Source organism: Macrobrachium nipponense, chromosome 35, assembly GCF_015104395.2.
Source record: "Macrobrachium nipponense isolate FS-2020 chromosome 35, ASM1510439v2, whole genome shotgun sequence".
Classification (NCBI taxonomy): Eukaryota; Metazoa; Arthropoda; class Malacostraca; order Decapoda; family Palaemonidae; genus Macrobrachium; species Macrobrachium nipponense.
The window spans coordinates 33392724-33406924 of record NC_061096.1 but is presented as its reverse complement, the minus strand read 5'-3'; the positions used below and the strand labels follow the sequence as shown (position 1 = coordinate 33406924).

At 41.0% G+C, this 14201-nt stretch overlaps 1 protein-coding gene across 1 annotated transcript in view; it reads right to left on the bottom strand.

Moving 5' to 3' along the window:
* Nucleotides 1–14201, bottom strand: part of LOC135208568 (ran-binding protein 9-like) — a 116146-nt gene that overhangs the window by 66653 nt on the left and 35292 nt on the right. Inside the window, exons 3-4 of the mRNA XM_064240896.1 lie at nt 9628–9776; nt 5945–6039 (exon numbers count right to left, since the gene is read on the bottom strand). Coding sequence (XP_064096966.1) covers nt 5945–6039; nt 9628–9776 — 244 coding nt within the window. The remainder of the gene's footprint in view (nt 1–5944; nt 6040–9627; nt 9777–14201) is intronic.

Genomic DNA, 14201 nt, shown 5'->3' with positions numbered 1-14201 from the left:
GAAAAGTTCTAAAGATGGTTCAATTATATAGCGAGCATGAAACAGTAATTTTTTTTTCCGATATGAGTTCTAACTGCACATGCCTGTAGTGGTGTATTGAGTGGGATTGTTTCAAATTTTACAGATTTGTGAATAATAAAACCTGTACCACCTTGAGCTCTTGCACCTTGCAAAGGAGGGGATCTACAAAAATGATAATTGAGTCCAGGATTAAATGGTTTGTCACTGATCTTGGTTTCCTGTAGACAAATTATCTTCGTGTCCAAGTCCCTGGTTAAAGTTTTATTTGCTCAATGCTAGTACTTAGACCTCTGCAATTCCACTGGATAATAGACATTATCTTTTGTTATTATTTTTCTTTGTCTCATTTGTCTTTTGGGACTTTTCAGATGAAGCCATGTAAGGCCTGGAGATGGAAGCTTTACTAGGCCACCGCTCTTCTTTTCTTTCTTTCTGTGATCTTTATACAAGTCAACCTTGGGATCATGAGCAGTAGGGCACTTACCTGATTTGGATGAAGGTGAGGAGGATGGGGACCTTTTCCTCTTTGGAAGATCTTGTTTTCTAATCTCCATCAAATCAGGTAGAGATTCTGCCTGAGACAATACATTTGAGGTGGTGGAAGCCACATTGGCTTCCTTGGAGGATTGTGCTAGAACTTCAACAGTTCGAGCACTTGGCCCAGAAGGCTGGGCTACTACCTCTAGGAGAGGTGCTCCTATCAGTGACACTACTTTTGGTGTGGTGGAAACCATCTTGACCTCTCTGGAGGTTTGTGCTCTGGCTTTTATAAGCTGAGCACTTGACCCAGATGGCTGGGCTACTACCACTAAGGGAGATGCACCTGACGGGCCAGGTGCTACCACTGGTCCCCATGTGGTAGTAAGGGGTAGTGGATTATAATCTTTTGGTGGCATCTTAACCGCTTGAGTACAAAATTAAGTTGTCGATCGAGTAAATGCTTTGCATAACCTACACTAATATGTTCAGCATTTGCTTTCAAGATGGCAGCTTCTTCTTTCTTGTATTCTCTACAAATTTTATCATTTGATTTATGATGATCTTTACAGTTTGCACAGGTTGTATCTCTGTTGCATTGGCCATGTTCTAACGAAGAACAGTTACAGATCTTCGTATTATTGCAGTACCGGGAAGGGTGACCGTACTTGAAACAATTAAAGCATTGTAAAGGCCTAGGTTTATATTCTCGAACACGTACTTTTTCATTCTCAATAATTATATGATCTGGTATGACAGGGGTTTCAAATGTTAAAACTACCATGCTTGTTTTGAGGGATCTTACTTACTTTCCAAACATTATCAGGGCACATGTCCAGAATTTCTGGTTCTGAAAATTCATATAGATCTTTATCAAAAACTACTCCTCTACCATAGCTGAAGCTCATATGTGGTAAATTTAATATCCTTAATAGGATCAATTTCTGCAATCTTCATGCCACAAAGCATGTGAGCTTGAGTATCTGATTTTGCATTAATCAAAACAGATTGCTTACCGTATCTACTAATTATCCTTTACTTTTAATTAAACCAACTTTTTTTTGTATAAATTTACTCATCTTATAATAGTTATAATTTTCTATCTTCCCAGTTGCAATTATCCATGTTGGGGGCTTGGGGGTTCTTACTTCTGGAAGTCCATGCTCTATTTCTTTTTCCAACCATTCTTCTGGTTTATATACCTCTAGGTGTCTTGGTGCTTTATCACATAGAGCCCCAGAAATCAAACAATTGTCAATTCTTATGCTCTCTAAATTTTTATTTGCTTCTAAAGCAATCTCAAAACTTGAAGATGATACCCCAAGCTTCCCAAAATCCTTTACTACCATTAAGCTCCATTAAAATTTCTTTGATTGCCCCAAATCTACAGAAGGCTTCATGAATTATGTCATAGCTACAACCAATTGGTATGTTTTTTAAGTGGAGAATTTTCAGATTTTTTGTTGTATCTGGTAATGAGCCAGAACCAGAGAGTAAGTATTACTGTTACTACTAGAATTATTTTCCACCAGTGCCGATAAATTGTCTTTAACAACATTGGTCAGAGAAGTATTGTTGGAGGAATCCTTTTTATTGCCGAGGTTGTCAACAGAGCTTTCCTTATTTAAACAAGCCGAAGTCGTCTCTAGTGTCATGGGGTCACATTTTCCGGGGGACTGAGTTCCAGAGTCATATTCCATTTTTCGTTTTTTTTTTTTTTTTTTTTTGAAATTACAGAGAAACCAACTGCAAGCCATGGTAAAAACTGGGCCTCCTCTCAAGACTCCCCCTCCCACCAAACACACAGCAGAGACCAATTCCCATATGTCCACTACCTACCTACCCAAAGGGATGGCTCTAACATAACATGATTGGCTCAAGTGTAAGCAGAACCCGCTTGATAGGACCGAGGGCATAGCTAGTATGCAATCATCCCCACTCATGTTATTTTAGAGGGCAATCCGGATAAATTGCCGAGAGTCCTACCGTGGAGACTATACCTCCCCGGATTCCGTAGGCAAGTCCCCACATGTAGTCCTGCCCTAATAAATATTGATGTGGAATCACATCAATATCCTCAAGGTCTAAACATAATCGAGCGGCGGACCAAACCGCTATAGTCCCTGCCATTTGGATCAAGGTAAAGCCTAAGTTCAGAGACCCAGCTCCTTCCCAACCTACACGAGGGTTTTAGTGAAGAGGAGGAGGACAGCTAGGGGGAGTAACAGAGCGAAAGAAAGTAAGAGATTGGAAGATGATCAAGTAAGAGAAAAATTGAGACATTTAGATTCAAACTAGGAGATAATTCTCCCAGTTCGAAAGCCCTCTTGCCCGCTACGCGTTTTCAACCATAGGTTGGAAATGCGTAACTCCGTCAAGGCAGTCTCAAATCAAGAGGGTGCCTCCAGCGAAGAGATCGCTTAAGGAACCAGTACTGTCTTCCTCTCCCTCTTCCCCCTCTACGCCACGTCAGCATATCGAGCGTTGTAAGGCTAAGGACTTTGCTCTTTCTTCGCCTACGAGGGAGGAGCAACGCGGACATGTTCTTGAGAGTGTTGGTGTTACGGAGAGTGTTAGTGTATCTTCCCTTGTGTAATCTGCAGCGGCTGCTTCATTCTCTGCATCAAATCACGGGTGTGTTGCTTCCTCCCCTGTCCTTGCACATCTCGAGTGTGTTGCAACCTCCCCTGTCCGTGCACATGATGCAAGTGTTCCTTCTTCTCCAAGGCCTATTCATCGCCGTAAGGATCTCAAGGCGCCTGTCAAGAGGTCGAAGGTGGTGAGCGCGAATTTGCTGCAGCAGGAGTGTTTGCCTGCCCCTCTCACTGATGCTTATAAGAGTTTGATTCTTGAGGATTCTCCTTCGATCTTGAGTGTTCTGGATTCCTCTCCAACTCACATTCGTAAGTCTGCCACAGCTATGACCATTCACGGACATGTTAATGAATCATCTGTTGGAGGAGAACGTAGTGATGTTCCTAGTGTTATAGTGGGTTCACCTCAGAAGCCGAAGTGTGGACCCAGCCCAGACAGGTTAGTTGTGTTTCGGGCTGTTTGGCTGCTGATCTTAATATTAATTTGAATGAAGAAGGTGCCTTAGAGGAGCCTACACATCCTTCTCGTTGTTGGTCTCCTTGCCGGAGCAGGAGGACGGAGACACGCAAGAGTTTTTGTCTTCCTTTTCAAAAGTTGTTGATCTCATTCGTGGGTTCAACAATTTGGAAAGTAGTTCTCTCAGGCTCAGTCATCTTCATTCCTTCTTGCTTTGAAGCCTTGGTGGGAGCTATGCAGGATCCCAATTAATCTCTTCAGCTTCCCTTGTCGGGACACGTCCAGTCAGTCTTGCATAAGGTTAACGCCTCTGTTTCGGACCGGGACAGTTCGCTTTGCTCTAGGGGCTCTGCCAAGCTACTACTCCCGCCTCTCACGCGGCACAGGAAGTACTATGCTACGAACTCTACTTTTTTATGTCATGCCATCTTAACCAAGACGTCATTCGCCTGAAGCCTGAATTGACTTTGGAGCAGGTGAGGTCGGTGGCTCCGTCCTTGTCTCCGCAGGATGCATCAGCATTGGAATCGACGGCAGCCTCCAGCCTCCAGGTTCCACACGGTTTCTTGGCTGGACTCCTGGTCTGTGGTCATTGCCAAGTTAGGTTCTGACAGGTCCCCAGAAGGGTTGGTGAGTGCACCCTCTCTTGCCAATCTGTTGCAATGCAGAGGCATGGCAATTTTGTATATGGCTCACCTCAGTGTTAATTTATAGGCTAACCTTCTGCTGATTAGAATGTGATAGGTCAGCGTTGGGCTGACACCAAAGACAGACTAGTGCACCAGGCCGTGTCTAAGTCGGAGTCTTGTCCTTGGAGACATCCGGCTCCTTCTCCTCCCCTTGTCCAGCAGCAGCCAAGAAGATTGTTGCCTGGTGGGCCGTCGAGGAATTCAAGTTTGGCAGGACCTTCCAGTTCGACTCAGCCTAGGTCAGAGGATCAACGTCCCTTTCGCTCTCATTCCTTTAGGCCAAGAAGGGGCCCAATGGGGCAGAGGTAAAGGGAGCCGTCGGTAGGTTAGGCGCCTCTCCCTCTCCTGTGCCACCGGGGGAGGGGGGGGGTTGCCTGGTGGGCCATTGGGCCCGGTGGCAGAGTTAAGGGGTGGAGAAGTGGGTGGTAGATTCCCTTCGAGTGGGGTACCTACTGCCTTTCGATTTCTCTCCTCCTCTGTCGGACAAACCGCAGCTCGGGAAGGCATATCCTCCAGATTCTCTGAAGTTCTTGGCTCTTCGGGAGGAGGTCCAGAAGATGCTGGACAAGGATGCAATAGAGGAAGTGGTGCGTCCGTTTCCAGGGTTTTACAGTCACATCATCTTGGTGCTCAAGACGTTGGGAGGATGGAGACCTGTGATCGACTAATCCACCTTGGGTTACTTCATCAGGACGACCCGGTCCAAGATGGAGACCCCACGTTGGTGTTGGCAGCCATGAGGGAAGGCGACTTCATGCTGTCGATAGACTTAAGGGTCGCATACTTCCAAATCCCTGTTCATCCCACGTCCAGGAAGTTCCTTCACTTCTCTCTTGGGTACACGGTTTTCAAGTTCGAAGTCCTATACTTCAGGCTGATAACAGCCCCTCAAGTGTTCACAACGGTCTTCTCTCTCGGCAGTTTCCAGGGAAAAACTACTGCATGACAGGGATCGTCTACTTCGGTTCTGTCTGGAACTTGGGCATCGTAGTCAACCAGGAAAAGTCGAACCTCGTACCCAGTCAAGAAAACCAAAATGTTTATACCTGGTTTTTATATATACATAATAGTTTTGTCACAAAAAGAGAATAAATGGGTATGTTTCAAAGAGAAATCAGTGAATACATGAGTCTGCGAATCCGGAGTAGGCAAACGCTTATTCGTGCACTTTGGATTCGCGGATTTCTCTCTGAAACATATACTCCCTTTATGCGGGGAAACCTGACCCAGTCGCAGTATTTTTCTGAGATATATCCACAAAATCTTTTTTTTTTTTTTTTTTTTTGCAATTTCATCATAAGTTGCAATTTTTTTGATAAAAATATTTTAAAAACCAGGTATAAACATATTCAGGGGATTTTTTAGTTTTAACAAACAAAAATGACAAAGTAACTGATAGGTCACGGGACGCCAAGGGCATTTTGGGAACTACAATACCCCGTGACCTGGTATAGATGCCAATAGGCCCTGGATCTCACAAGTTTTGTTTTCATTCTACCGGTTTCCAGCTTGGCGCTAGTATTACCCTAATGTTAAGACCGAAGGTTTGTTTCGTATATGAACAATAGGCAGTTTTAAGCATTTTTATAGGAGTTTCAACTATTAGTGGATTTTAGCTATATGTGGGTGTGTGTCTGGTAGGCATCGCCTGTGAATATGGGGGGAACACTGTACTACATAGTCATCAAGAATGAAGTCATACTTACCGGTAAATCAGTAAATGCTACACCTAAATAATGGCCATTTTTTGTGTAGAAACATACATTGTCAATTAAGTTGATACCACAGCCTATAACATCACCTGAAATGTAGAAAAAGTCACACTTTAGAAATAATTGCTTTTCATCTTAACTACAGAGTTTCCCATGATCATTGGATGCTGCCCACAAGTCTTAGGCTTAACAAATATTCATATCTATGGTACAGTGCTCCCCAACAACCCATTTTTACACATTTCACACTTCCACGTTTTATTTTGTGGCGGATTTTTATGAAACATTATTCACTTGTCCGTGGGGGAAGTTTCTCTAATTCACAAACTTTTTCATAGAGCAATATTCATTAATTAACCCTCTTACGCCGAAGCGGTAAAAAAAAAATTGTCTCCCGTGTGCCGGAGGTGTTTCAGAGTGAGCGCGGAAGCGGAAAAAATATTTTTTTAAAAAAATCACAGCGCGCTTAGTTTTCAAGATTAAGAGTTCATTTTTGGCTCCTTTTTTTGTCATTGGCTGAAGTTTAGTATGTAACCATCAGAAATGAAAAAAATTATCATTATCATATATAAATAATGCGATATATGATAGCGCAAAAACGAAATTTCATATATAATTGTATTCAAATCGCGCTGTGCGCAAAACGGTTAAAGGTAACAAGTTAATTTTTTTTGTTGTAATGTACACTAAATTTTGATCATTTTGGTATATAACACATTGTAAAACGATCAAAGCAACACAGAGAAAATATTATCACAAAATAATGCATGAATTCATAACGCACGGACGTAAACAAATATTTTTTTCAAAAATTCACCATAAATCCAAATATTGTCCTAGAGACTTCCAATTTCTTTCAAAATGAAGAAAAATTATTGAATATTACTATACTGTAAGAGTATTAGCTTAAAATTGCAGTTTTCGACCATATCTGACGAGTTAAAGATGACCGAATGTCGAATTTTTTTATATATATATTTTTTATATGCAATTATTTCGGAAATAAGAAAAGCTACAACCTTCAAATATTTTTCATTTTATTCTACATGAAATTGCGCACATTTTCATATATAAAACTCTATGAAATGCCTAATATGAAACGGAGCAAATATTCCGAGAATGGTACGTACGCATTTCGGAGATTTGTGGCGGAGAATCCGCGCGCGAAGGGAAGGAAAGATTTTTTTTAAATTCACCATAAATCTAAATATTTTGCTAGAGACTTCGAATTTGTTTCAAGATGAAGATAAATGACTGAATATTACTAGACTGTAAGAGTTTTAGCTTACAATTGTGTTTTTCGACCATTTCGGTAGTCAAAGTTGACCGAACGTGGTTTTTTTTTCGATTTATCGTGATTTATATGCAAATATTTCAAAAATGAGAAACGCTACAACCTTCAATTATTTGTTGTTGTATTCTACATGAAATTGCGCACATTTTCATATATAAAACTTTATGTAACGGCTAATTTAAAATGGTGCAAACATTACCACAATCGCACGTATGATTTTTTTCGGAAGAGTTACCGCGCGGACGTAAAGAAAATGTTATTTTTTTCATAAATTCACCATAAATCGAAATATTGTGCTAGAGACTTCCAATTTGTTGCAAAATGAAGGTAAATGCTTGAATATTACTAGAATATAAGCGTTTTAGCTTACAATTGCGTTTTTCGACCATTTCGGTAGAGTCAAAGTGACCAAAGGTTGAAATTTTGGCTAATTATCCTTATTTATATATGAAAACTATCTCAAAACTGATAAAAGCTACAACCATGGGTTGTTTTTAGTTGTATTGTGCATGAAATTGCGCACATTTCCATATATAAAACTTTATACAACGGCTAATTTTAAAATGGTGCAAACATTACCACAATCGCATGTATGATTTTTTTTGGAAGAGTTACCGCACGGACCTAAGGAAAAAGTTTTTTCATAAATTCACCATAAATCGAAATATTGTGCTAGAGACTTCCAATTAGTTGCAAAATTAAGGTAAATGATTGATTATTACTAAAATATAAGAGTTTTAGCTTACAATTGCGTTTTTCGACCATTTCGGTAGCGTCAAAGTTGACCGAAGGTTGAAATTTTGGCAATTATCGTTATTTATATGAAAATATCTCAAAACAGATAAAAGCTACAATCATGAGTATTTTATTGTTGTATTCTACATAAAAATGCGCACATTTTCATATATAATACTTCATGTAACGGCTAATTTACAATGGTACAAAATTATGTCAAAGTGACAAAATAATTTCCGAGATGTGTCACAGATACTTTTTAGTGTGGCAAGAAAGAAATTCGCGCTTGCGCGCCTGCGTAAAGATTGTAAACAAAACAACACCTTGATCCGTGAACTCACAGCTTCCCCCAAGGCGCGTGATTCAAAAGTTTTAGGCTGGTAGGCCTATAAGTATTTTTCCGCGAATTTAAAAAAAAACTTTTGTAAGTCGACGTAAAATACGTCCAGTCGGCACACGGGAGACAAAAAATGTCGACATAAAATACGTCCAGTCGGCGTAAGAGGGTTAATGTATTTTTTCATTTTATTTTCATGACTAAATAGATTTTTAAGAGATCAAAATATTATTTACTAATTTTCTAATATCAATAATGTAAACAGCAAAATATCAATAGTAAAATGCTAAATTAAAATCCCACAAAGTCATGAAACAGACTACCAATGTACAGTTGCGAACAGGTCTACCAGTTACACCTTCTTGAGAAGCGAAAATTATATGGTAACAGTGTTTATTAAGGGGGATGTGGGGAGGACTCTTTATCTAATAGCAAGAGTTCCACCAATAAGCTCTAAAGTTCTTTTAGTGGAAATGGTCATTAGGTATGGTTTGAGTAACTAACTAACTAACCAACCAACCAATCAACCAGTGAAAAAAAGAAATCTGAGCAGGTTACTTTTAACAGAAGTTTGTTTATCAAGAATCCATTTAACTTTCGGCTAGGGTGTTATCTTACCATCGTATCTATTATTATATATTTGTCATATTCATTACGCAATATTTACAATTTATAAAAATTTTAAAGTTATTTTTGTATTGGCATAAGTCACGAACATCATAAATGGATATTTTAACCTTATCACATAAGCCAAGTCTACAGTATCAGTTGCAGTGCATTTCCTACAAATACTATAATAGGAAGCTATAAAGAGAAGCACAGCAGCACTTGACTGAATATAGTACTGTATACCAAAAATTAAATGAAGGTGTTGAAAGTCTCCGACCCCTTAGCTTCTTTCTCTCACCTCTAGCTTCATTCCTTTCCAATACCTCTTTCACTATGTGTCTACCATGCACTTTCTAGGCCTCCCTCTCCTTCCTACTACTTCTCCCAAAATGTACAAAATTTTTCACCAACCTACCATCCTCCATTCTCGCCAACTGATCAAATCATCTTGAAATACTATGTAGTTCATTCTTTCACTTACACTACTATTTTTATCATTTCAATTAATTTCAATACTTACTACTCCATTTTTCTGATACTTATACAATTTGCCTCTATACCTTAAACATTTTATTCAATTTCAACATTTCACTGCTGTTCATTATACTTTACCATTTGCTTCTCTTTGCACAGATGTGCATTTTCTGGACATCATAATCATAAACAAAAACACTTAATTTTACTACAAATATACCAACTCACCCGTCGTGAATGTGGGTCCATATGGATGACCGCTGCCAGATGAACAAAAAGAATGGCCATCATCCCCATGATAGCCAAAGGAATTTTTGTCCCAGCCCGGTAAACGATTCATGTTTACCCCTTGTGCTGAAAGACCAATGCCCATGTACCTGTAAAGAAATTAAAACATAAAACATCTACAATCAATTTTCCATATCATAAAGATAATGGAAAGTATATAAAATTCTAAAATAAATTCTAGTAGCCTTCAAGGATCAGCACCACTTCCTTTAACTTTTCATTACTAAGATGTCGAAACCTACACAGTTGAGCAACGTGTTTACTTTAACTAAAATCTAAGAATTAATTCACTGAAAAGCATAAAAGATGGGCGACTGAAATGAAACGAAAAGACCGAAAGTGTTTAACCCAAGAACTGCTACAAGCCTCTTGAGCGGCTGTTTGGGGAACTGCTATAAGCCTCTTCAGAGCGCCATTTTCTATCTCTTCTCCCAAATTCCCTTATAACATTGCTCAACTTGCATTATTTTTTCATGATAAAACCATTTCTCTAGTAAAAGTTTTAATGTTTCCAACTTTATTTTACTCATATATTTATGTATAGTAAAGAAATTCCCCATAGACCAAATTTAACTTTTACGCAAAGGAAAACAGTGAAATGCTGTTATTTTCAGTCTACTTATTTTAATACTTTAGAAACATATACAATAAAAAAATCATATATACAGGCGGCCCGCGGTTAACAGAGCAATTGCTCAACAGTGAATCGGTTTTATGGCTGTCGTCAAAAACATTCATTAAAAAAATACGGCATTTTAAAGGTACTTTTATGGCACAATTTTCAGTCAATCCTCCTACGCCGAAGGGGTATAATAAAAATTGTCTCCCGTATGCCGTTGGGGTCTCGGAGTGAGCGCCGAAGCGGAAAAAATATATATTTTTTTTAATCACAGCGCGCTTAGTTTTCAAGATTAAGAGTTCATTTTTGGCTCCTTTTTTTGTCATTGCCTGAAGTTTAGTATGCAACCATCAGAAATGAAAAAAAACATCATTATCATACATAAATAATGAAATATATGATAGCGCAAAAATGATATTGTTATTGTACAATAAAGTTTCATACATACTTACCTGGCAGATATACTTAGCTATAGACTCCGTCGTCCCCGACAGAAATTCGAATTTCGCGGCACACGCTACAGGTAGGTCAGGTGATCTACCGGCCTGCCGCTGGGTGGCAGGAATAGGAACCATTACCGTTCTAGAACCAGATTTTCTCTTCCACCTGTCTCCTGAGGGGAGGCTGGGTGGGCCATCTAATCGTATATATCTGCCAGGTAAGTATGTATGAAACTTTCTGGGTGGGCCATCTAATCGTATATATCTGCCAGGTAAGTATGTATGAAACTTTCTGGGTGGGCCATCTAATCGTATATATCTGCCAGGTAAGTATGTATGAAACTTTATTGTACAATAACAATATCATTTTCATACATTAAACTTCCCTGTCAGATATATACTTAGCTGATTGGCACCTTTGGCGGAGGGTAAGAGACAGCTAATTACTGATTAGACAGGTAAACAACATACGTTGTAAGTAATAAAAAATAAAAATACCCTGGTTCCTACCTGTTTTGGCGTAAGATTTCATAGCTACTGCTTAGAAGTCTGCTTCGCCTCAAGAGCCTCAGCGAGGGTGTGACCTATGGCTAAGAGCTCTTGTGAGGACTGTCGATGGGGTCTTATCCACTTACTCGACAGAACCTGATGGCCATTGTCAATGGGGTCCTATCCACTTACATGACAATACACCTATGCCTAATGGCATAACAATGGAGTACAACACTGATACCGATCACCCGATCCTAACCGTGGATTAGTACTAAGATTGAAAGGAGTTATCCCCAACCACCTTTCAAACAACCTTAAAATTCAACACCAAACTATTTTGAAATTAAAATTATACAAAAATTAAAGAAAAAATTAAGGATCAGTCTTATCTCCTTCACCCAGCACTGTATCCGCTGATACATACGGACCCAGAGAGAAGCATTTCTCGTATGTTACCCTCACATCTTTTAAATAATGGGAGGCAAACAACGAGTTGCACCTCCAGTACGTAGCTGCTAAGATGTTTTTCATTGACATGTTCTTGTTGAACGATATCGATGTAGCAACTGCAGTAACTCGTGCGTTGAACTCTCAATGATGCAAATGATTCACTTTTGCATTTCATGTGTGCCTCAGTTATCACATTTCTGACAAAAAAGGCTAAGGCATTTTTGGACATTGGTCTCTTCGGGTCCTTAACCGCACACCAGACACTGATTGCAACCTTGCAGCTGTTTCTTCTTCTGCAAGTAAAATTTTAAGGATCTCACCAGACATAATGATCTCTCAAGTTCCTTTCCCACAAGTTGAGAAAGCCCTTTAACTTCAAAACTCCTGGGCCAAGGTCTTGAAGGATTTTCATTCTTTGCTAAAAACAAAGGCCGGAAAGATACCACTGCAGTCTCTCCCCTAAAGCCCACTCTCGAGTCTAGAGCCTGCAATTCGCTGACTCTTTTGGCAGTAGCGAGAGCCATTAGAAAAATACACTTCCTCGTAATGTCTCTGAAGGATGCTTGATTAGGAGGCTCGAACTTCTCTGATGTGAGGTATTTAAGAACCACGTCTAGGTTCCAGCTAGGGGTAAGTGAAGTCTTCGATTTTGATGTTTCAAATGATCGAATCAAATCATGAAGGTCTTTGTTATCCTCTATGTTCAGGCCCCTGTTCCTGAACACAGCGGATAACATGCTCCTATACCCCTTTATTGTAAATAGTACTGCCAATTGAGATTCCTCTCTCAAATATAGCAGGAAATCGGCAATTTCGGTCACAGAGGTATCGGAGGAGGACAGCTTCTTCGCCTTGCACCATCTACGGAAGACTTCCCACTTCGATTGGTAGATCCGCATGGTAGAGGATCTTCGTGCTCTCGCAATTGCTTTTGCAGCTTTGCGAGAAAAGCCTCTCGCTCTGACCAATCTTTCGATAGTCGAAAGGCAGTCAGGGCGAGAGCGTGGATGTTTTTGTGATACCTCTCGAAGTTGGGTTGTCTGAGCAGATCTGTCCTTTCGGGAAGAGATCTGGGGAAGTCCACCGTCCATTCCAGTACCTCTGTGAACCATTCTCGAGCGGGCCAAAAGGGAGCGATTAACGTCATCCTCGTTCCTTCCGAGGACACGAACTTCCTTATCACTTCCCCCAGTATCTTGAACGGGGGAAAAGCGTATGCATCTATGCCCGTCCAATCCATGAGCAGGGCATCGACTGCTAGGGCTCTGGGATCCTCCCCTAACGAGCAGAAGTTCTCCATCCTTCTGGAGAGGAACGTCGCAAACAGATCTACTTGAGGTTTCCCCCATAGAGACCACAGTTTCTGACAGACTTCTGAATGAAGGGTCCATTCTGTTGGAAGGACCTGGTTCTTCCTGCTCAATCTGTCTGCCCTTATATTCCTTCCTCCTTGAACGAATCTTGTCAAGAGTACTGTCTTTCGTTCCTCCGCCAGATCAATAGAGCCCTTGCCAACTCGTAAAGTGAGATATATGCCAGAGCCGTGGTGTTGTCCGAGTTGACCTGGACCACCACGCCTCTGACATCCTCTTCGAAATGCCTCAGAGCCAAATGAATGGCTAGAAGCTCTTTCGCATTTATATGCCAGGGCATCTGTTCTTTCGTCCAGATGCCTGACACTTCCTTCGTCCCTAGTGTTGCTCCCCATCCTGTTTCCGAGGCGTCGGAGAACAACAATAGGCAAGGGTTCTGCAGAGACAAGGACACTCCCTCGTTCTTTTTCAGAGGTTCTAACCACCATCGCAAGTGCTTCTTGATGCTTTCCTGTAGAGGAAAGGAATCCGCCAGTTCTCCTGTCTTCCTGTTCCACATTCTCCTCAGGTAGAACTGCAGGGGTCTCATGTGCAGCCTCCCTAGAGAAACGAACTGCTCTAGCGACGAAAGGGTGCCCAGAAGACTGAGCCATTCCCTCGCCGAGCTTCGCTCTTTCTTTAGGAAGGCCGAGATTTTCTCCAATCCTCCCGTAATCCTTTCTTGGGATGGAAATGCTCGAAAACCCCGAGAATCCATCCGAATCCCCAGATAGACAATGTCCTGGCTGGGGATCGTCTGTGACTTCTCGAGGTTCACGAGCAATCCTAGAGATTTGACTAAATCCAGAGTTATTTCCAAGTCCTCCAAACACTGCTGTCTTGACTGCGCTCTTATGAGCCAGTCGTCCAAGTAGAGAGATATTCTCACCCCCTTCCGATGTAGCCATCTTGCTACGTTCCTCATCAATGCCGTAAACACCTGAGGAGCCGTCGAGAGGCCAAAGCACAAAGCCCTGAATTGGTAAATCCTTCCCTGCACCATGAATTGAAGATATTTTCTCGATGAAGGATGCAGGGGGACGTGAAAGTAAGCGTCCTGAAGGTCGAGAGAGACCATCCAATCTCCTGGACGCAGAGCCGCAAGGACCGAGTTGGAAGTCTCCATGGAGAACTTTGTCTTCTCCACGAAGCGGTTCAATG